Genomic DNA, 24519 nt, shown 5'->3' on the forward strand with positions numbered 1-24519 from the left:
ACGGGATACTGCTTCTGGGAAACAGCAGCAGGTCAGAGCATACTGCTCTTGACACCAAATCACTAATAAGAAAAGTGCTTCAGCACACATGGCTCTGATGACTGTGCTGATTACCAAGGTACTTCTATCACTGAGTATTTATCAATTTCTTTTGAAGTTCCACCCAAGAGCTTAAAAACAATTTTTTAACAGAAGTTTTGTTTCACAAGTGGACTTCTAAGAAAAAAAAAAAAAAAAATCAGTCCGTTCGTAGAAAGAAAACAAACTTGCTTCTCTGGCCCGACAAGCCACAAGTACCTAAAAATCAGTTCTGAAAAATGTTACATCAAACCCTCTCTAAAGATTATCATCTGTCAGAGAACGTCAAGCACTAACTTTATACTTCTGTTACTGAAAACAAGCATGGTACATACCACAAACTTTCTTTGGACAACAAGCTCTCTCTTCGATGATATGGACGATAACTTCCCCTTCTCTTTCACAGACTGGTGGTGGATCTTCATGGCATTCAGGTTCTACAGCAACAATGCTTCCATTTTCTAAACAGTTGTACATGCAACAGCCTCTCATGGACCCATTCCAGATCTCCCCAGCAGAGCGGGGTTGTCCTTTGTTATCTGTACACGCTGAGAGAAAAACATGATAGCCCTTCAACAAACAGAGAGCGCAGATTTCCCGCAAGCGGCTCTCAGTTGTAGAAAATTAATGCATAAAATAAAAGCACTGTTGAGCATTATGATCAAGGAATCCAAGAAAAGATTATGACCTTAAGAATTCCAATTGGACAAATGCTTTACTATGAGTGAAAATAAATACTGATTGCAAGGGAAAGAACCTGCCCATGCTTTTAATTTCTGGGGACACCAGAAAAGAAAGACTAAGACCTAGGGAAGAATGACCATCATTTTTCCTCCATAGAAGTCCATCAGCACAGGGTCTTCAGTCCAAGTCAACTGAAAGCACAAAATGCTGTAGCTTGAGATACAGCTGGACTCTGTTGAATGGACCTGTACCAAAATCACACTTACTGAGGACTGACACAGAACTTAAACATAGATTACAATGAGCTGCAGTTAATATTAGCATAACTGCAAAAACACTCTGTCCTGCTTTACTTACTACATTTTTCTTCTGGTATACAGAGGTCAGAGTCTGTTCTATGCAGAATAGTGCCATTTTTACACACACAGTCTTCCCTTAAGTAAGAACAGTGAGAATCTTCATAGAACCACTTATTCAAGCATGTCTTGGCTTCACACGGTTGCACACAAGGCTGGTATTCCTTCCCCTCAGGACAACTCAATGCTGAAAGTCATAAAAATAGGACATTGGGTGCTGCTGTCATTCAGCATTTCATTGGATAAACAACTAGTAAGAACGAGTGTATCATAGAAAGCATACATTTATATTTTTAACAGTACCTTAGGTAAGAAACTCATTTAATCAAGATTCAAAATTATTAACAACACTTTGACTAAAACAATAAATCTTCAGAACTTGTACCCTGATTTACTAATGCTGTGCTAGAATGAGATGGTATTTCCAATAACAATAGATTTTTTTTTAAACTCATCACTAAACACTACAGCAGTTTAAAGTCACATTCAGGTATAGAACGTGGCTATCTGCTTACAGCAGTAATCATATGTCCTCCATTTAATGCAGATGTTGTGCTTGTTGCATAAAGCCACATATGCAGAAAGTGCATCACACTCATAATTCCAAAAATAAGTACTGTTGATCCACATCTTCTCACAAAACTCCTGTGGTGAAACCTGGGAACATATTGTAATTGAGAATTAACAAGTAGAAGAGCTTTCTGTAATTAAAATAAATCATTAATTACCAGAAATAACACAGCTGGAAGGGGAAAAATCACAAGCAGTGTTTAAAGTAAAAATCTAATTTTTTTTTCAGAACGCTCATTCTGCAAAACTTAAACTACCAGAGTTTTTTGTGTTCATTAGTAGTCACAGAACACAACTCTAATAAGATTGTCACTCTACTTACAAGAACTTCTGCAGTCTAGCCCTGTCAGCTAAAAGTCAACAATCTCAGCTAAACATTGCTGCTATACATTCCATAACTCCCTGATGGCATCAAATTATTACCGAGTGTTCTCTTTCTGTGTCTATAAGACCTGATAGCCTATGTTACTGGGTGTAAATGCAGATGGTCCAACCTATCTTATTTCTGTCCTTTTTATTTGCATAAGCTTATGACAAGATGGAAAAAATCAGATTTTGTTTCATTCTGCCTGTTCAATACAGAGCTGCAGCCCAGCTCTCCCTGTGGTTTCAGCAACCTTCAAGCAGTCGCTCACTTCTGCCAGAAAGTTCATTACACTGATGACTCTGTTATGTATCCTTGTCCAGTTGCTTCATGGCTGTGAAGTACACAATACGCTCCATCCACTCTGATTCTGCCACCATTGGATTTAGGAAAAAAAACAAATTTCACAATGGATGAACAAAATGCTTGGCAATTTTGATGTTATGTCAGGTTTTGTTATAAACCAGGAAAAGATGCAATTGCATTGTATCTGAGGCTATGAGGGTTGTCCTGGAAGCACATAAGAAGTAGGAATTCTGACTGTTCAGATTACCTTTTGTTAATTTAGAATAAGATATTTTAAAACAATTACGAAAAGCATCCTGCTACCCACTGGTACTATTCTCCCTTCTTGATTCCAAACTACTTAACACTGCTTCCTCCCATTAGGTTTCTGTGGCAAATATCTATTAATATTAAAAAAAAAAAAAAATCTCTTTAACTCCTTTCTTTCAGAAGAACTCCCTCCATTTTTTTCCATCTGAGGAAGGTGAAGAGAGGTCCTTGGAGTTCGAAGGAAGAGGCTCCGCTGCCTGTAGTACCTTTAACAGCATTTGTCTGAGACGAAAACCGAAGAGTAACATAATGCAAACCAAGGTTGGAAAGGCAAAACAGCAAGAAATGAATCAGGAATCTGGACACATCTGCCTCTGAGAAAGAAAGGGTCAATTGAGTAATCAGTCCTTTTTATTTTAAATTAAGTGGGAAAAGTATGTCAGACCTCAGAGATTTGGGGCTTCCTCATTTCCCATTCCTGGAAGCAGTGACACTGCACTACCCAACTCTAGAAGTAGTCTGCATGCTACAGGTATATCCCCCTCAGAAAGTACAATGTCCAGAAAAAAATGATCATGATTTCTTTTAGAAATGCTACCAAATTGTCAAAATAGTAGTGACTACATCAAAATTTGCTTAAATGGAAATTTCTTTAGTCCAATTAGTCTCAGACTGGATGAGTTGCTGTTATGTGTGGCAGAAGCACGAGGCTTTCCATTCTAGTGACCCATGTCAAGCCTTTATTAAAAATAACTCTTTTGGAATGTGTTTGTGTTGAGATGATAATCTGGTATCTTGCCTTTGAGCTTTGCCTACTCAATAATTTAAGAAACAGCATAATAGCACAGGGATCCGTATAGATGTGTGTTTACAATGGACAACATGCCAGAAGTATTAAAGCCAGTATGGCAGAAGTATTAAAGCCACTCATCCAGTTGTCAATTCATGAAAGTAAGCAAAACATAAAAATGTACGTCTGTCTTTTCTTAACTATACATGTTTTATTTAACTTTCACCTGGAATTTCTCTGATCTTCATACTCACTTGCTTGTGACAAGGGATGAAAATGCTTCTATTTAATAGTTCCATACAGTATGTGCAGTTATCTTCAGTACAGTTTCTCGCTGGTCTCCTGGTTGTTACATCAAGTGATTTCTCAATTTCCCAACTCTTAATGAACACTTCAATTTCCTCCATACTTGTAATGATGGTCCTGTTTTGCATTTTTAGGTCATCAGTAGGGTCTCCATTACACACCCCTGGAAACAGAGCATCACATTCAGAGCACAAACATGCCATAGTACTTCCTTTGGGAAAGAAAAGCACTCTTAGGTAAGATTAACATTGCATCAGGCTCACCTGTGAGACACAGTCATCTGAATTTATACATGAAAGCAGCTATATTTCCACTTGTGATTTTAATTGTCAGCTCCATGGCTTAGCAAAACAAGCAGCTCATACAATAGAAGTGATGATATTTTTCACAACAATTAATTTACTTTTGAGAAAAACTGCTATCCAACTGCCACTTCTCTATTGGAAACTTTTCCCTTTTCTTTACTTGATTTCAATGATATTCTTAAACACAGGCAGAAGATAAGTACATATTTTGAAAGTTAATTAAACACAATATACTGATCATTACTTGCTCCAAGAACTACTTTATTAGCAAGTAGTGCTTTGAAACAGAATTATTGATTTATTATTGTTAACAGAATTTCATGTGCCCACCTCAAATAGGATTGTCAATGTAGTTAATGGAGGTCACAAAGAGAGTTATAGAGACAAAAGTCACAAACACAAAAGGGAGGTGTAAATTTTAAATGATAAACTACTAAGTAAGAAAAAAATAGCCACCATAGCCTCACCACAAAGTCCTTCTGTCTTCATCATTGTGTTAGAGTATAATCCATACTGAATATCTATGATGCCTGTAACATGAGCCCACTTGATGCTAATACCAGCTGGGGTATTAATGACATACATTGCACCAGTATCCTGAATACTCAGTCCTTCTTTTGAAAATGGTAATGATTGAAACACAGAATCCACTACTACCTAAAATAAACCAAATAGATTTTAGGGACAGATTGTGATGATGTCTTTACATCTTATAGCAAAAAACATTTTTTACAGTCTCTGCCACATGCAATAACAGTCACAGTGCTTAAATCACAGTTTCCTGTCTGTGCCATTTCCTATAACTGCAAATGAAGTAGGCAGGAGAAAAAATAATTATATTGAAATATTTTCTAATTAAGGAAGCAATGAATCTCTTTCATCACATACCATATGATTAAAAACAAACAAACAAACAAACCCACACAAACAAACAAACAAACAAACAAAACACCTCATGCTGGTTATTCAAAGTTATCTGCTCTGAGCTGTTATTGACTAGCAGGAAAGGCAGATAAAGTATTTCTGAAGTATTTATCACATCTTGGAACATTTCCGTCCAGTTCTAGATTATCTGGAAATGTAGTCTCAAGTATAAATGCCTTTTACAACTTCTTTAAAATATAAAAAAAAAAAAAAAACAACTTTGAAGTATCATTTTGGAAAAATGACATGTAAGTGAACCATGGTATTAGAAATGCGTGTTCTTTGATTCTAGCATACCATGAACTACTGGGAACCCGAACTGCAAAAGTAATCCCAGTTCTCTAGTACTTTCATTATCAGTCTGATCTATTGCATCCTGCAGCTCTCCAGCTGTCTCTTAAGTGTACAAATAGTAAATACTGGTGATATATACTTACCTTTCTTGCTAAACGATTGATAAGTAATTTATGTGTGCGTGTTGTTACATTTAGTTTCTTAAAGCAGAGCCCTGAAGTGTTTGCAGGGGGCACCTTGAAAGAAAAGTGACAAGTTTAGTTACTATTGTTTTTCTAATTGTCTACCAGTGCCATAGGGAATTTTTTCAATATGTGTAATATTAATGTGTTTTAAAATTAGTAAAAGAAAAAAGTACTCACTAGTTTTCTTATTGAATTTGCACTCTGTAAAACATTAAAAAATATATTAGAAATGAAATTATAACTAGCAGTATTCTTGTTTGGGAAAAATCCATTGACTATTTTCTTTCTGTTTGAAGTTCTTCTACAATCAGCATCATAATTAGACTAATTTAATATGTTCCTTATAAATAATAAAAACCACACATTTCCCAGCTAGTGTAGTGTACCTTTCAACGGACTATGTTTAGAAACTTGATTTACTCATTAAAGATCTAATTCAAAGGTGTTTATGTGAAAAACAATACAGAAAAAAAGAACACAATTAGCAGAACAAGTTGAGTTAAAAATATACAGAAAGACAATGGTCATGCCAATAAAATCACCTGCCCTGAACTTTGGTGAAACTGCTATTTTACCCAAGGCCTCTTTCTGCACAAGATTGTAGCTCATATATATCTCAGCTGGCTTTTAACTAAACAGCTTTAACATTGAGAGCAACTCATTGCCAGCATCACAAGACTCAGCATATGCTGCAAAGCCCTTTAAAAAAATATTTCTTAAAGAACTGCAGCTCCAGATTTCCAAAGCCCATCTGCCTATGTGAGCTGCTTTCACACCTTTAGACTGCAGCCAAGAAACGGTGAAGAGAGCAATTTAAAGGAAAACCTCTAAAATAGTGTAAGACTCAGGACTTAAAAGAGAAATGTGAAGTTGCCTAGTGAGAGTAGATAAGAGACCAAATAGGGACGGGAAGGAAAGAAGCTTGATGAGGTTCCTCGTCAGGAACTTGTTTACCCACAAAACAAAGATGGAAATACAAGCCTGTTGTGCAATGGCTGCATAGATTAGGACTCTGGACAGTGCAAAGGAAACATATGTACAGACTCTGAGGATGAGACTGACCTGACCTATACTGGGAGTCTGAAAATAAAGTGGCTGCATCCCCCCTGTAGGTAATGCAGAGAGTGAGACAACTACAAAGAATAACCCATCACACTAATCCCAAACTCATGAATACCTTCCTAAAATAACTATAAAATACTTTCATTTTTTGAAAAAGATTTTAGTGTTTTGACTATATTGTAAAGTACAAATTCGAGGCCTCAAGAAGATTTGTGGGTGGAGAGCCTGAAAATATTCAGAAGCTTTGTCACATCTGATAATTTAAAAGGAACCTACGTTTGAATTTCCTTATAACATAATACAACAATAAAAATTAAACAGATAAAATTTGTTTATCTAGATAGCATGATGAAGCATGCTCCTTGAAAATTAAATAACTTGAGATTTTTCTATGGGTATGGCTTTTGTCTCAGAGTTTTAAGTGACATATTTTTGCAGAATTTCATACCTACAACACAAAAATTCAAGGAAGTATTACAATTATTGTGGAAATGCAAGAACCTTACCTGATTAGCAGGACATTTTTCAATATGAGCAACAATAATTTCTCCTGGTAACTTGACTAAAATGTAGGAAGCCATATTGCAAAGGGCGATGTTGTTTCCATCAAATGTAATAATACTCAGTTCTGACAATACAGAACATTGACCTGAAAAAGAACTGTCATTTAATGAGGTTACCACAAAACTGAACATGAGGCATTTCTAAAAACCTCTGTAAAAAACAACTTCTGTAAGAAATCTGTAGTTAGAGTTAACTGAAATTTGGGGGCTCTGGTTTTCAGAAAATGCCAGTATTTAATTTGCTTTCTTCACAAAATGTTGAAATCTCACCATTTCTAGTGAAAGAAATTCTGAAAAGTCTCAGCTGGAAAATGTTGATGTTTATGTTGCAGATTGCATTTCAGTGTTTTCATTCAAAGCAAAATATTTTGACTGTCTTGAATGTTAATTCAAAAATACAAAAACATTCACTATATTTCATTCTGTTTTGCTGATGAAGAGCTCCTTTAAATTCATTCCATTGTTCAACCTCATGTTCCCACTGTAATAAATCCTTCATTTATTACTTGAAATTTACAGATAAAGGCTCCATGTTGTATTTAGAAATAAAACTGTGACTTACAGGGACATTTCCATTCTGGGCAACAACTATCGGTGTTAACTTGAACTGGCATTCCTCGAAAGCCACAGTCTGGCTTCTGCACATTCTTCGGGCAGTTCCTTGAAAGGTTGTATAACATCCAACCCATATTAACACATACATACTGGCTACATTTGTCAACAGGTTCAAGGTATCTTGGCTGTCATACAAGGGAAAAACAACCAGAATCAACTTTATATTCATTGCCCTTATGAAGTCCAAGTGATCATTGCCCTGCTCTGAGACAGGATCAGCCTGTCTATATGACTCCTCACCGGCTAATTTGGAATTAATTGGTTTTGTGTGGTTGTAATAGGTGAATATGATGCACATCCATTCATCCATGTACTCATTCCATCTAGCTTTGGTGGAATACCCTTCGTAAAGCATTATGCATTGAGGCTATTATATTCAGCAATGATCTGAAGCATTTTAAGAAATACAGACTCATGCATTCCCATCATTTTAAATTCTATGACAGTGAAATAAAGGGGGAAAAAAGACAGAGTGAGATTATGCAGAAACCCAAAAATTTCATGGATTATGGCTTTTTCTGCACCTCAGAAATATATTTTGCTAGCTAGAATCAGCATATAGCTTTAAAAGCCATGTTTTTCAGAGCAATACATCCAGGTTACAGAATATACCACAGCAGCATAAGAGCAGCGATACAACAAACTTCTAAGTATAACAGAGTACTTTAAAATATACAAATAGAAACAAGCATAGGAAGTATTTGATATCTCTGGTATTACATATGTAGCATAACAGAAATGGACTGAAAAGCACCATATATTTTAACACATAAGGGTAAGTAAAACTGATCATACCACACATTCGGAAGATGTTACATCCGGAACTCCAGAAAGAGAGAGATTTTTCACTGAGGTTGTATTTCTTGAAAAAGGCGAACTCTGAACTGCAGATACTGTCAGATAAGGCAGGGAGGATTTCTCAGTTGTGGTTGACTTTATCTTGGTAACATTTCTTTGCTCATGTGAAGTCTGACCACTTTCTAAAATACCCACGGTTCTTTCAAATGAGGTTGCATATTTGACTTCTGAAGCTGTAAATGAGGTACTCTTCATCTCTGATAATGGATTTGTAGTACCAGTTGTTTTCATGATCATAATTTTTTGAGTTTCTTTAGTGGTCTGTGAAGCTTGAGTCACTGCAGGTGTAAATAAAGATTTGTGTGACACATGCATGGGTGTTTCTATGGTGGTAGGAACTGAGGCTGAAGCTGTATAAAACTCCAAACTGGCAAGAAAAGCATCAGAGGTTTTTGTAGTATTCCTAGGGGCTACAGTAGTGCCAGAAGAAACTAATAAACTGGCTGAAGAGCTAGGTGGTATTTTTGCAAAAATGTAAGGTGCTTTTAAGGATGTAGCATTCACTGTTGTGTTCGTGATCATCGGTGTAGTGAATTGAGTGATGATTCCAGCTGATGCGGCTGATATTGTTCCATCTTCTTCTGAAGAACTTACCGAAGAACTCTGGTTTCCTAGAGAAACAGTAGAGATATGAGTGGTCTTAGTAGAAGGTGAAGACATAGAGGGCATTACAATGGATGTTTCGAGCGCTGCTGAAAGGCTGGTAGAAGGGCTTATTAATGTAGAAAAATCTACAAAAGAAGTTGCAAAGTGTGGACTTTTTGAGGTTCCTTCTGTATCTAGAGATGAAACTGATGTTTGAGTAACAGTTATATTTTGTGTTAATGATGATGTCATACTGACTGAGGGAATCAATGAAGAACTTGTAGTATGAGATGTCGCATAGGATGGTACTGATGTTGATAACAAGATTGTAAGTAGAGATGATGACCTTGTAAAAGAAGGATCTTTAGGAATAAAAGCACCTGAACTTTGTGCCACAGGGTCAGTGGTCATTAATGTAGCATTTAGAGGTAATATCCATGTCCTAAGAGGGAAGACTGGCTTCTTAGAAATTGATGACACTGAAAAGGAATCAATGTGCATTATGTATTAATTTTCTGTCAAGGATTTACTTGCTTTAGACATATCAGAGACTGTTGGATTGACTAGAAGAGTGGAAGCAGTAAAAGGTACTTTATAAAGACTTTTGGTAGCAACTTGTGGTGAAGATAAGGTTGTTATGGGCAGAGCAGCAGAAATACTGCCTTTGATTAATGGAGATGTCTGCTTGGGAACAATCACTGAAATTTCCACTAGAAACGGCTTTGGAGAAAAACTAGTTAAATAACTTGTATTTAATGATATCAGAGACGTTTTAGACAAGGGGTTTGCTGTTTCAAAGTAAGAAACTGTGATTAATAGAGGAAAACTTATCTCAAAGCTAGCAAATCTAGTTGTCACAGGAATTTGAAGAGCAGATGAAGTCAATGCAGAAACAGGTGTTAGGTGAACTGCCGTTTGACCAATGCCAGACTTAGTTCTAACAGATGAAGTAGATATAGGAGAAGTAGATGTGTTTAGTGTCAGCTGTGAACCTAGAAGAAATACAGGTCTTGTGAAAGTTGCTCTGCCAGCCAGCAAAGCAAAGACACTTCAGAGGGTACTTCTGCTCCCTTAGAATGACTTACTGAAGGACTCCTACTCTTCCCAATCCCTGAAGGCACCTCAGAAGTGACAAAAGATGGCTTGGAGGTTAAAGTTGTTAATGCTGAGGTAGAGGGAACAGTTCCTAACTGAACAGTTGATGTTTCAAGTGGAAATGGGACTGCCACTAGGGAAGTGGGTGTTAGTAACACAGAACATGTTGGAAAAGGACTTGCACTGAGTTGTTGAAGCTGCTATTGTAATGGGTAAAGTCCTGGATGCAGTTGAACTGACAGTATGTGATGTGATTGCTGAAGCCTCAAGAACAGTTGGAAAATCTGAGGAAGAGATGAGCTTGGAAAGGACAGTAGGGCTGGCTGTGCTGGGAAATACATCAGAAGGTTCCACTGTACTTGGTAATGAAAACGTTGAGTAGGGGCCTGCATGAGACGCTTCCAGTGAATAAAAGTCTGTAATGGACTGTGCTGACATATTCATTCCCGTTAAAGTTGTGTTTGCCTCCATGGTTATTTTGTCTGTCACACCAACATGAGTTGACTCAGTCCCTGAAGTAACAAATAAAGGAGGTATGTGAGGAAATCTCTCTGTGGTAGCACTCATGTGAGAGATTAACAATGAAGGTTTTGTTCCAATTGCTGATTCTGTAGGTGTCACAGGTATGCCTAAAAGGAAAAAGTCATGTTTCACTGTCTTTTATGGATTATTGGTAAAGAAAAATAGCAACATCTATCTCTACTCAAGTCCCATTTAAACATTAGCAAATCAGACCACCATTTTGCTGAGAAGATAACTTGCCAATGGTTCCAAGTTACCTGATGTCTTTGAGGAACTCAGATAACTCAAGAAGTTTCCTAATTTTATTTGCAAAAGAAGTAGCTAATTTTTTTATTATTAGTGAAAACTTTAATTTTGCAGAGCAGTTTTGAAGCAGCAAATTTAGTAAATCCAAAATAGTAAAATATTTGAAATAAAGATATCTTTGGAAGGTAGTATGCTATATAACTTTGTAGAAGCAAATATCAGGCATTTAGGTATTGTACTAGCAAATATCAAGCACTTAGGTATTTAATTCAAAACTCAAAAAATAAAAAAAAAAAGAGAGAATTAAAATGTAATTGTTATATTAAAAGAATACTGTATCCCCCAAATAAGCAAATAATGTGCTGTCTTCACACACCAGAAATTATGAAATAGATGCACTGAATTTGTCAGTGGTGGCTCATCAACTGAAAAGTCTGAAATTTTTGCCACAGCAGTGTTTCTTCCATTTGGGATCTTTCTCTTATATACATATGATATATTAGCAGCATATAGTCAAATATAGTTGTGATGAGTATAACACCACCACAAAAGGTTGAATTTAACACACTATTAGAGAAATGAAAGAAGTCAACTTGTTTGGATTTTGGAGATGTACTTCGGATGACTGGGAATGGAGTCTATGTCCCAGAGAGACATTTTTCAACAGAAATGTATTCTGGTGAAGCATTTAACAAAAAAAAAAACCCAAGAATGTACATTTGATTAAAACCTTTCCTGGGATCTGTAGAGTGATTTATAAGATTAAATCAATAAAATAAAATATACTTACAGTCTTCTGGATAAACACATTTAAGTGTGACTTCATCAAGGATCATGTTTTTGGGGCAGTATGGCAAACATCCTTCAACCCTTTAAAATATTGTGTGGTTAATTCTAAAGCCACAGTAGAAATATAGATTAATTTTAAATTATTTTACTTTAGCAAAATTAAACATTTGAATGTCTTCCCCATCAGTCCTGAGAACTTTCCAGTGTAAATGGGAACACAGCATTTTGAGGCATTTTAATGTCAAAAAAGACATTGAACAGCACAATTCTGTTTCAAAATTGTTAATAATCAATTGTTTGCATAGGCTGAAGAACATGATAGCTTTGGACCATTCTACTTTCACAACCAGGTGGAAGTTCAGATCCCTAAGCAGAAAGGTTTCCCATGGGATGAAGAACTTCTCCATAAGACCACTTTTTTACCTTGATACATTTGAGACATTAAAATATTTAGACTGACTCCATAGAAAGTCTCATTGTTGTGCACTTTGAGCACAGGAGAGTGCAGACAAGTCCATATATGCCCTCACTTTTTCATTTTTGGAGAATTTCTAATAAGAAAATTATGACATTAACAAGCAGTGTACCCATTGGAAAAAACTAAGAATAACAACAGAGAAAATTAGTAATGTTAGTAATATTCCTAATTATAAAATGAATATGCTAGGGAGGCATTCCAAAATTTAAAATATCATTGCTTTTCCATCAGATTTTTGTCTCTTGAGTTTTTAGGCATTTTTCCTTTTAGTTTATTGTGGCTCCATAGATGCCGGGGAGATTAACGGAGACACGTCAGCCGTGTGAAATCCCTCATGTCACACCAATGAGCACCTCCCATTATAAAGTTCCTTTCTTTTACAGGAGAGGGCGTAGTCCACCCTTATTATTCCTGCAGTTTTTGGTCTCGGTCGTGTAAACAGGAGAGGTCGTCATTTACAGCATAGTGGGATGCTGGTTTAGGATGTGAATATAAATCTACAGAAGGGAATAGCCTTCATTTAATTTAATAAGTTTCTACTTAACCACTACCAGAAGCAAATCCCCTGGGCTATGTACAAACCCTCTTATTCTTGTGTTGAAGTATCACATGTAAAGAAGAATATATACCGTGGGAAAAGAGAGGCTTGTTACAGATGTTTTCACATGACATGTGAGAGTTGCTCACAAGAGAGATACTGAAATCTGGACGAGTAAAAATATATGGATATTGCAGCTGCAGTAATTTTCAGATAGTTCATGGTACACATATTAAAAAAACAAACAAACAAACAAAAACTATGGCAGCAATATGAGCTTAATTTTACTTACAGGGGAAGGAATTTACATGCTATTCCTTCAGGATCACTACATGTTTTAACACAAGGATTAGCACAAGATTCATATCGCCATTCACACATTCTTCTATAAGGCACAGATGCATCGAGTTCTGAGAAAGAAGGAAAAGGTATTATTTATTAACTGTGTAGTCAATAAATCATAAATTTTATACTTTTATACATTGGCATTTTCAGAAAAATGAAAAGAAGAAAACCAAGTAGAGAAATTTTTGAGACCTTTCAAACAGGGAAGATTTTGTTCATTTTCAGTTTCAACTATTTTAAGAAGTTAAATCAAGCTAAAACACACTGAAGCTTCAAAGATACAAACAGCAATTTACTTTTACAAAATACTCCGTTAAAAACCCTTAAAAATCAGTTAAAGGTACTGCTGGTTGCAGAAGCAATAAGGTTACCCCATTCATTTAAAAGAACTGTTATCTATAGCTCACTAAGAAGACATTAATGTGAATCTTTTTATGACACCATATTTATTTGGCAAGAGTAAAACAGTAAAAAATGTAGTTCAAAGATAAACTTATTTTCATATCTTCAAAAATTAGAAAATAATAGCATTTGGAGGCTGAGTGGAAGACAAATCACAGAATCACAGAATGTTAGGGACTGGAAGGGACCTCAAAAGATCATCTAGTCCAATCCCCCTGCCAGAGCAGGAACACCTAGATGAGGTTACACGGGAAGGTGGGTTTTGAATGTCTCCAGAGAAGGAGATTCCACAACCTCCCTGGGCAGCCTGTTCCAGTGTTCTGTCACCCTCACTGTGAAGAAGTTTCTTCTCATATTTAAGTGGAACCTCCTGTGTTCCAGTTTGTACCCATTGCCCCTTGTCCTATCATTGGTTGTCACAGAGAAGAGCCTGGCTCCAACCTTGTGAAGGCAGAATAGTAATTAAAAATAGGATAAAACATATTTGTTACTTTTGCTGATGAAACACAAGTTCTCTGAAGGCCAGCAGAAAAAACATGCTTATCCCTGGGGATTATGTAGAATTTACCTTCAATATTAAAGCTACTCAAATGTTTGAATTCTTCTGAATCATCATACTTCGCCACTTTAACACCAGATGAGGTGAGAATGATGAAAAAGCCTTTTTTACTGTGCAGTTCAAAGGCGCTGAGCCCGGGACTCCAGAGGCCATGGTGGTGGAAAAAGGTGGCTCGTCTCCGAAAGGAGGCACTTGCCTGCCACTGTTCCAACCCAATGGTTTCATTGTCGTGTACATACAGAAAGTAGTTTGGCCTTTCAGCAGACTCAAGGGAAACAAGAGAGAGAACTTCCACAAAAGAAAAAAGAAAAATAAAATAGTTCAGTTTTCACAGAAAACAACCTAAAAGTGAGATTACAGTCTAAATATTGGCTGTGAAGTGGCTCCTTTTAAACAACTGCTTTTCACAGAAAAAATATTTCAGTTTTAGGTAACACACACAGAAAAGTTTAAATGTAGGGCCTAAAGCAGACTCAAATGATCACATAATCCAGAGCCACCAAAGAAATATATCCTATGCATTCAGCCTACTGCTACCAGCTTTTGAAATTATTGATACGCAGTTTCAAATTTGGACTTTCTTAAATTGGGACAGTTTTTTCTCCATTTTGGACAAATGCCTGACAGTTCAGCTATACCAAAATTTCATTACTAAATAGTAACACACAAATATTGTAGTAACACACTGGAGTTTAGCTTGAGGCCAGGCTTTTGGTTTACATTCAACCTTATCCACCATTACAGTAAGAAAATTTGTGGCCAGATAGAAAACTCAACCTTCCATTTGCTCTACCTATGCCAGAAATCAAAAGTGAAGAAAATTGTCTGACCATTTAAGCACTTAGAAGAACATTGATTTCATATTCAGTTGTCAACTGGAATAAAGTCTTATAGTGTCTATAATCTGTATGAATACCATCTTATTCCTCATAGACATGAAAACTACCTGTGTGCTGCACAGATACAGTGAATATTTCTCTTACAATTTACATCAGTTGGAGATGTACAAGACTGATTCTTCTGTTCTATGTAATTTCTCCTTTCAAAATAATATCTAAAAAGCTAATTTCTCCACTGCAAAGTTGTCAACTGTTTGTGAATATAGTTTCAAATTTTACTGTGAAAACAGCCCTTCTCTACGTTGATTTTTGAGAGTTTGAGATTTTTCAACAAATTAAATTCTGTGAGAAAGCCATGACAGAATCTGTATTGACTTAATTGGCACAAACCAAATATATGTGAAGAAAGATATTATGCAGAAAGAAAAATATTTAAACATGTTTCTTTTGGGTTGTATAGCTTGGATCAGTCTCTGATAAGTGAAAAACAGAGTTTAGGAATAGCTGTTCACCTAAGAAACTTCCTTCTACATTGTATGGAGATGCTGCTCTCTAACAATGCAGGAGACAGATTGGTTGTTGTAAGTTGTACATTTTATAGTCCACTGAAAGTCACAAAAAAGAAGAAAAGATAAAGCAGAAGTGATTTTACTGAAGACAAAAATATCCTACATTCACCTTCAGTGTTGATATATACTGGATACATGTCCAAAATTTTCCAGTTTCCAGTTATATAAACTATTTTTTTTCACAGAGAAATTCTATTTGCTTGTTGTTCACAATACTTCTAAAAATAAATCTTTGAAAAATCAGCTTTAAAGCTGGCAGAAAGATTTTTCAATATTTTATTCTTTAAAAAATGAGCATTTCTCCTCAAAAATAGAACACATAGTTTCAAAATGGGATGCTTCATCCTCATTTATTCCAGTAACTAAAAATGTCTAGACTGTTTGAAGAGATAGAGAAGATGCAGCAAAAATCATTCAATAGTTTGAAAAATATGTACTGAAATTAGCAAAATTGTTGAGAACACTTACATGAATCTTTATCTTTGAAAAGACCTGGAGTTATCATGAAACTGAAATATACGTTTCCGTATGTTCTAGTTCTAGGCAGGGGAAATATCCTTCTACTGGATATGTTAGCCCCTATAATTGTGTCATTCATTCCATAACTTGCCAAAATATAGGGTCCTTCACCAAGACCTAAGGGAAGAAAAATCAAATAGAAAAAAAAAAAACAAATCTACTTGTATAACATACAAAACTTAAGTCTTAGTTGACATAATATATCGCCTTAAATATTTCACCATACCTGGAATCAATAAATTTGGAACTACAGCTCAGTGCCTCAAGCTATTATGCTGGAGTATTATGCTCTGTTCAATGTAGTCCCTTTTTCTTTGCTTTCTGCCCAATATACAACAGGTTTCCCTTCCTTTTCAATATTATGCTCCCCACAAAGCACATGCACGGTATGCAAACATAAGAGGGGATGCCACAGGAATTCAGTTTGTTGAATGCATACTACTCTTATTCCAAGGAACTGTTCCTTACAGTACAATACTTGGGAGACTTGTGCATAAAATGCTGTAACCAATCAATTTCAAAATATAATACATCCCAGTCCCGAAATTTACAGTAGAAGCACAAGATAACATCCTTCTAGAGCTTCTCCCTGACTGCCAAGATACACTGCATGGTGCATTAATCCACCCTGTATTGAATATGATGAGGTTATTATTTGAGACATTGGGGAATACTAAGATCATTCAACACAGCTGGGCTACTGACCTTCACCCATTAAAAATAGAAGCAGTGTTAAACTACATAAACTAAGTCAAGGAAAAAGCCCATCAACTAATTCAATTGAGTTTTTAATTGAGCCAGATTAATCTCTTTTATATGTCATTGTAAGAAGGAAAAATAAAACAAAGCAAGCCACTTCAAGATGAAAACCTAGAAGATAATTGTATAGTGTGACAAAGGTTCATAGCATTTATGAGTTTTTTTATTTTTTTCCAAAAATCACACCAAATTAATTATTATTCTCATTAATCTTAATTAAGTATCCTCTCAGATGCATTATTTCCACACTATTCATTTTTGGAGAAAAGGACTCGAGTCTCCTTGTGCCAAAGGCAATTAATTCAGCAAGGTGAAAATTCAAATGGCAATAGCCATGTATAACCTTGTAAGATACATGCTACGTGTCAGTATTTGAATTCCTTACTGAAGTAGAATTATCTGTTTGTGTTTATATAGGACAAATGTCAAGTAATACATGAGGCATTTCACAGAAAACCAGTATTTTAGATATCCATAGCAGAACAGGAGGGAAGACCAAGTCAGTAAAATGACATAATGATATTAAATAGGCAAGGAATATGTTGCAAACTGACATGCAATACCCCAGGCTCATACAAGTCACCTCTCTTTTCTAATGGATTTGAAGGTCCAGTGAGCTCAAGGGATTGTGACTAAGGAACCCTACCCTACGGAACAGGCAGAACGGAAAAGAGAGAACGTCCAGCACTGCTGCAGCTGACAGAGATTCTTCTCAGCACAAGTTGTGAAGGGTTTGATTTGCAGTGTGCACTGTATCACATTTCATCTGAGATTCCAGACGTGTCATTTTGCTTACAAGTATGATGTTTATTTCCATGCCACTACTGTCCCTGGACAGAGAGCAGAAATGCCTGTGGGGACTTGCTTTGCCAGCTTGCTGAGCTTGTTAAACTCACAAAATCAGAAGTACCATAAAAAAAAAAAAAAAAAAAAAAAAAAAACAACCACACACACACAAAAAACAAACCTCTCTAACCTGTGAAAGATTTGTTTCTAGCTCATAGCTAGCTGGTATGCTAGAAAACATGAAGCATAAGTGTATTCAGCAAGGCATATAAATATGAGTATGAATCAAAGTCAGCAATATCAAATACTACGTACCTTGATTGTAGTATTCACAGTCATAAGCTAAAACAAAAAGAAAAGCACATTATTATTATTAAGCAACAACAGAATTTATGTATATCTGCATCCTAAAAATGTAAAATTCTCTTTCATCAGCAGAAGTTTCATTTCCCATGATGTATTTCAAGCCAGTGACTATTTTCTTAGGCTTTTATTCAGTGACATACAGCTGTATTTAAATAAATGTGCCAGGACAGCAGACGTAAAGCACAAGTATAGCTGAGAACCCTTCTCACTGTCAGTGAAGAGTAGAACAGACTGATTCTCTTTGCAGCCCCACATAGAACACTGGATATACCCCAGATCTGGTACACTGGTGCCTTTACAACACTCCACAGGGGCATACCCTGACCACAGCCTCTTCAGTAAAACAGCAGAATTGGGTGTATGAGACTAACAACTAACATATAGACAAATTGAAATAAGTGAAGAAGTATCTTTATTAGCCACATGCTTCTGTCATATCTGTATTACTGGGCAGCAAAAGGCCAAAGGTGGCTCAAACAGGAGCTCAGGTGCAAGGCCAGCCTTGGTACCTACCACAGAGCGAAGGAGATCGCCAGTGAATTGCTGCTCCTTGCTGGCAGCACTTGTGGGCATAAGCTGCAATACTGGTACACAAACACTCGCAGTCCCCACCAAGATTGCAGTTGCACGTATCTGTGTGACAATTTTTGACAAAAGAGGTCACATCAATCTGGAGGGAGGGGGAAAAAAAAAAAAGAGGGCTGGTGACTCAGTTGCATGAACTGCACAAATTCCTGTTGCACCATTTTCATCACGAGTGCTACCTCTGTACCGACTGAAAGAATATATCGTGAAAATAAGGCATTTTCTAAGGTTTGGATACTTTCCTATATAAAAAGTACACTCTTATTGTCAGCTTGTATCTACTTTGCAGGTCAAGAGAAAATGTCTTTGAGTGACTATTAACACGTGTCTGTCCACACACTTGCTGTTCATTGATTTTGCAGAGTGTACTGAAACTGGCAGTTCTGTGTTTTTATAAGGCAAATACTGCCATCTATAGTCATCCTGTCAGTTGTGCATGAACAACAAAATCAGAGCTGCAGCTCTGGTTATCAAGTAATTAACATAATAATTTGTAGCAGCGAATTTGGTTGGGGAAGAAAGCTTGAATGTGCTGGTGATATTTTGCAGAAAAATATTTCTGCCCTTATGAAGATTTTAATATTCTTTGTCCACAAACCTTCATTGGAATAGAAACCCACGTCCTCACTCTAAAATCCTATCACATTATTTCGTGGTTTTACATGATAGGCTATTTCTTGGGGTTTAATCATCTTTTTTGTAATGTTGAGTAACGTTTCCAAAACAACATTCCTATTCAACACATGGAATGTTTAAAGCAATGCTTTTCTTTCGTTTAGGCTCTAGTCTAGCTCAGTTGGGGAGCACTCAAATGGCACACGTCAGATTACAGAAATACCATCACAGTAACAAAGCAGCACTTATCTAACACGGAGACGGCTTCTCAGCTGGCAGTTGCTAGAAGCTGGCAGGGATACGAAGACTGTTTTTCTGCCTTCAGTGGAGAGAGATGCCATTTTGGTTTAATTCTTTTCCTTGTTTTGAAAACAGGGACACCACTGGGGTGCGGCCACGAGCGTTAGCTCCGTTGAAAATTGTTGTAATAGCTTTGCAGGAACCACCGAGCAGCAGATCGACTCCCAAAAGCTCAACCTGTCTCTCACATCTGCAGGACAGAGTCTCTCCATGGGTCAGCAACATCCTGCTGTTGTGACAAACTGGGAGCCTCAGGTCAAGGCTCCTGCTGAGTTCAGTAGTCATGGGGAAGATCTTTTTTTCTGTGAGTGTTGAGGCTCCTCAGCCCCCACTGAGTTCAGCACTTAGCTGGGTAACCGCAACCCATCAGTCACTGCCAGCCAGAGACGCAAGATATTTTCTCCATGAAAACGGGGTTTTCCAGCCTCAGTTGAACTCTGAGGCAGCCTGTCCCAGGGGCAGGAACTTGCCTCTGGGCACAGCAGGACCCACCATTGCCTACACAGCAGAATCATCTCTAAAGGGCTGCTCCAAGCACGGCCTGAAACCCACATCGACATTTTCTGTTCCTTCCGTGCCCCCAGCGTCAGTCCCTGCTTGGGCTTTTTCCCTTGGCATCCAGTTCCCCACTCATGCAGCCAGCAGTCGGCTGCAGAAATCCCTGACAGGAGGTCACTTTACATTAGTAAGAGCTGTATTTTCACACACTGATCAAGAGGTTGTAAAAACACCTGAAAGATGTTTGCTTTACAGTCTGTCCCATACAAGATAGATATGTGCATGTGAAAATACTTGGCTACTGATTAAATGACATGTTTTGCACCTGACATGGATTTTTTAACATAATTATGCTCAATGTTTTGGCATAATGTTTGCAAATTTAAATGACAACATGGATAAGATACAGAAAATGAATGTTCAAGAGAAAACATCTTTCTTTATGAGTTATAATAATACAGCTCCTTAAAAATTCTCAAAAGTTCCATTTTTATTTATTACTTTCCACTTTGAAAATACACTCATTGCTATGTTCTCAGGCATATGTCCAAAAAATTCTTTACATAGTAACTAGAGTCAACATTAATAAATATCTTGGGTTAAGCTACTGCAACCTCCTCCTCAGGCAAATTCCTAACCATGTTGATATCAAACTTAGTCTTGAAAGTCAGGAGGTTCAGCTGGGACTTCTAATAATCTAATTTAGTATTAATAGTCATAAAGAAAATAAGAGACTGAGATGAAGTTTTGTAGTGGTTCTTGCTTTCACAGGTGTAAAGAAGTACCTTCAATAGCTAAATAGCTTTGGGAGGATAAAACCAAAAACACCGAAAGATATATAGAGCATGTCTTGTGTTGATAAAGGGTGAACTAAAATGGAATAAAAGATCCCACACAAGCCATTGTTGTCCCCATCTTGTCTAGAACAAACTTAAGGACATTCTTATAACTCAAATCCTGGGCTAAGACAGGTTTTGGGAAAATAAGAACACCAAACCTCAGAATTTTGATAAAAAGCAGATGATAAGCTGTTAGCCAAGTAAAAATACCAATAATTCTGAAGCTGAAATCTCATTCTCTCATATTTCTTTCTATATTGAGTAGGACAGTTAACAAAGTTAACAAAGTTAAACTGAGGGAAATTACACAAATGCTTATTTTAGAATCCTGCAGTATATACAGAAGCCATAAAAATTTAGTTACCTATATAAATAAAATACATAAATAAAACATAAAGAGAGCAGAACCTGGATTATCCAGTCTACTAACTCATGGCTCCCAGTTATCACTATTATGCTTAGGCTCCACTCTTGAAAGGAACAAGGAGCTCTGCACAAACATAGCCCACCCACATAGAGATAGTGGCAGGGCTCTACTCTGTATCCTCTACAGTATTCAGGCTGAGGGGGATGGCAAGAAGAAATTAATTACTGGAATTTTAATATTTTCCTGCATGAGAGCACATCTTGGATATTTAATAAACTTACCACGTTGCGACAAGGTGCAAAAACATCACTGTATAAAATTGAGCATTCCTTTTTGGCATAAGGGAACTTGCTCTGGTGTACCTCACATGGTCTTAATGTTTCATTTGGGCTCTTGCACTTAAAAACAAGCAAAAACACCACAAATGTTATATAGGAAGGTGTGTTTACCATGGACTCAGCTATACTATAGTATCACAAAATTCAATACCTGCACACTCAGAAAAAATAAAATAAAGTTTGAATGCTACCTTCTTCATCTTCCTTTTTCCCTGATTTGTTGTTATAATTGAAAACATTTGCACAAAAAAGAATCTTTGTGTTTTGTTCTGAAGTACTAAAATGTTCCTGCTGTCTGCTCAGCGTATAAAGACAAAATGTTTTCTTTGTGACACATTATAATCATTACCAGAGCAACCAACTGTAACATCACAAACAAATACATAGTCCAAACTCATCCCTGATGATTTTGCACTGACTTTAAATGGAGTCACACTACAGATGGCTTCAGCCTTGTAAGCTCAAATAAAGAAGCAGCGGTAGGAAGAGAGCAACTCATAAAAAAAATAGAGTCAAAGATCATTATGATAACTCAAAAATGGCTGAGATACAACTCCCTCTCTTTAAGTCTCTCTTCAAGAAGAAAAACAAACAAGCAGAGAAGTATAACAAAGTGACACTCAGCTCAGAAAACATGAGTTCATCCAAAACCATACACTCTTGGTGCAGCATAGAAGGGGGGTAGTGATGGATCCGTAGGCAGATTTGGGGTGTCCTGGCACAGTTTCAATTGCAGCACAGTTGTCCACTTACACTGCCCTCCTGTGTGGATGCTCGGACACGGCCATGGGGGGATGTGCTGCCATGTGGGGTCCCGCTGCCATGAGGGGATAATGCTGCCATGGGGGAATAGCACTGCCATGGGGGAATAATGCTGCCACCACCGGGAGGGAGATACCTTGGAAGCATCCCACGCTTCACAGGGCTAATGCAAGTGCGTTTGCCAGAAGCAGAACTGAGTCCTAAGCATCTAGTTATGAAATACTCCTTCACAGTATTAAGATTTTGCAGAAAAGATGACCAGGATAGTTCTCTATGAATGCCAAAGGTCTTTTCTGAAAAAATCCCCAAAGCCTACTGTGGAGGTAGATGAAGTGTCATGTCTGGTGTAGCACAGGCTGCCTTTGAGGCCAATATTGAACTTAGATCCTGAGTTCTCTGGCAGCCACAGAGATCAGAATATTACATGAGATTTTACAAAAATATATGTATATGGCCACAAAAAAGGCAAGTCCAAGTTTGGGCTGCATAAGCAGAGGTCATAACATCCTAGAAGTTAATGTGCTATGCAAATGCTGCACACTTTTAAAGCAGCCACTGAACTATATAAATTCAAAAAGAAAATTTCATACACTTCATACAAAGTATTTACAGATATCTTTATGTACCACCTTCTAGATGAGCAGTATAACCACCAACACTATATGTTTGCCTTGCTTGCTCACACAATTTGAACATTTTATGTAGGATAAAATAGATCCAATGGGAGTTATGGAGGGATAGAAGCCTCAAAATGTTTACTCCAATATAGAATAGGTATTATATGCTTTCATGAGTTAGTATAAGAGATTTTCATTCAATTCGCTGCTGTGAGTCAAGGAGAAAACAGATTAAAAACTGATTCTCACAGACATCTTAAGGGAGTACTTTACAAATAATGATTTTTTGGGAGGTTCACAAGGCTCACCTTACATCACAAGGCTCACCTTACATCTTCTCAGCACAAATTAATAAAATATTTGTCCTACTGTGTTAAAAAAACACAGTTGAGGTCATCCATTCTCTAGAGCCTTCTCCCTCCTCCTCAGAAACAAGTTTCCATACTGGGTTGTCCCTGTCGCTGTCCGGAGCCTTTTCTGTCTCACCCCTTCACCACCACTGCTTGTCAGTTAGTTCCCTGTTTACAAGCTACAACTAAAAAATCACCATTTTTTTTTCAGTGTTCAGAAAGAAAGCTTTTTTCCAGATCTTCAGATTCTATTTACTTTCGACATCCTGATGCCTCCAACACTAGAGATATTAAAATTGTTTTTAAAATTTGGCTGAATCCAAAATATCAGAAGCAATGTATCTAACTTTGTAGAAAAGTATAATCCAGCCAGCTATGATAGTTACCTCATACAGGGAAAAATACATTCTTCCCTAAAGAGATTGTTTGGTCTCATTTAAATTCAGTACATATTTGCTATGACATAAGACATTTTCAACTCATTTCACATCTACAGACATAAAAATTAAAATGTACTCTTATACAAAGACCATGTATTTAGAAAATCTCTGTACATCATGTGCTTATAACATGTTCATTTATAGATTAAAATTGTCATTTTTGCTGGACATGGGACTTACCTGCCCTAATACCCAGCTGTCTCCAAACACCTGTGCATTTCTCACCTCCATGTTGTTTGATGTAGTCAGATCATTTGAAGTATATTTGTCAAAATTGCCACACAATCCTGCCAGTTTACCCTAAAAGAGATGGATTATATTTTTTACATATACTGACAGTCAATAACCAGTACAAATGACATATGTGGAATAAAATATTCTTAAACTGAAAAAGGTGAATGCAACTCTAACTTATCCTTTGAAAATATCTGACACTCTGCTATGCTTACAGTTCTATATTGCGTATAACTTTTAATAGAAATTTATGTTTTCCTTTTCTCTTTCTTTTTTCCAGAACCTGTCTTTACTGTCTGCCTGTGAAAAGGGACTGGAATCTAGTCATATGTTTTTTTCTGAAAGCTTAGTACTTCATCCAGTCCAAGAGTCAAAAGTTCAGGTGAATTACCTCATTATTGTGAAGCCTGACTAGTTGTTGTCATTAAAACTTGCTGCCTCTAATTTTAGCTCACGATAGCAAGAGCGTTTGTAACAGCAGTTACAAAAGAGCTGCAGCTTTCTCGTGTTGGGGTACGTGCTGCTGATGGAAAAAGTGTATATACATGCATACACATACGTAGAGAAAAATATGTTTCTGCACAACACTAAAATGTGGAGTTGCATTTCTAGGGTGCTGTGGCTCACTCTCATGAATTTTTTTTTATTTAAGGTCTGCTGCAGACATT

At 36.8% G+C, this 24519-nt stretch overlaps 1 protein-coding gene across 1 annotated transcript in view; it reads right to left on the reverse strand.

Annotated features, from left to right (window-relative positions):
- OTOGL (otogelin like) overlaps nucleotides 1-24519 on the reverse strand; it is a gene marked incomplete at its 3' end in the record, with an annotated part of 91155 nt that overhangs the window by 15330 nt on the left and 51306 nt on the right. The window contains exons 28-46 of the mRNA XM_082072954.1: nucleotides 23798-23917; nucleotides 21392-21508; nucleotides 18420-18576; nucleotides 17856-17882; nucleotides 15945-16112; nucleotides 14078-14356; nucleotides 13055-13172; nucleotides 11748-11827; nucleotides 10549-10818; nucleotides 8447-9120; nucleotides 7599-7776; nucleotides 6980-7122; nucleotides 5589-5612; nucleotides 5370-5462; nucleotides 4476-4665; nucleotides 3652-3866; nucleotides 1634-1775; nucleotides 1120-1305; nucleotides 414-626 (exon numbers count right to left, since the gene is read on the reverse strand). Coding sequence (XP_081929080.1) covers nucleotides 414-626; nucleotides 1120-1305; nucleotides 1634-1775; nucleotides 3652-3866; nucleotides 4476-4665; nucleotides 5370-5462; nucleotides 5589-5612; nucleotides 6980-7122; nucleotides 7599-7776; nucleotides 8447-9120; nucleotides 10549-10818; nucleotides 11748-11827; nucleotides 13055-13172; nucleotides 14078-14356; nucleotides 15945-16112; nucleotides 17856-17882; nucleotides 18420-18576; nucleotides 21392-21508; nucleotides 23798-23917 — 3394 coding nt within the window. The remainder of the gene's footprint in view (nucleotides 1-413; nucleotides 627-1119; nucleotides 1306-1633; nucleotides 1776-3651; nucleotides 3867-4475; nucleotides 4666-5369; nucleotides 5463-5588; nucleotides 5613-6979; nucleotides 7123-7598; nucleotides 7777-8446; nucleotides 9121-10548; nucleotides 10819-11747; nucleotides 11828-13054; nucleotides 13173-14077; nucleotides 14357-15944; nucleotides 16113-17855; nucleotides 17883-18419; nucleotides 18577-21391; nucleotides 21509-23797; nucleotides 23918-24519) is intronic.

The sequence above is a fragment of the Streptopelia decaocto genome, assembly GCF_964273445.1.
Source record: "Streptopelia decaocto genome assembly, chromosome: 1".
NCBI classification, from domain to species: domain Eukaryota; kingdom Metazoa; phylum Chordata; class Aves; order Columbiformes; family Columbidae; genus Streptopelia; species Streptopelia decaocto.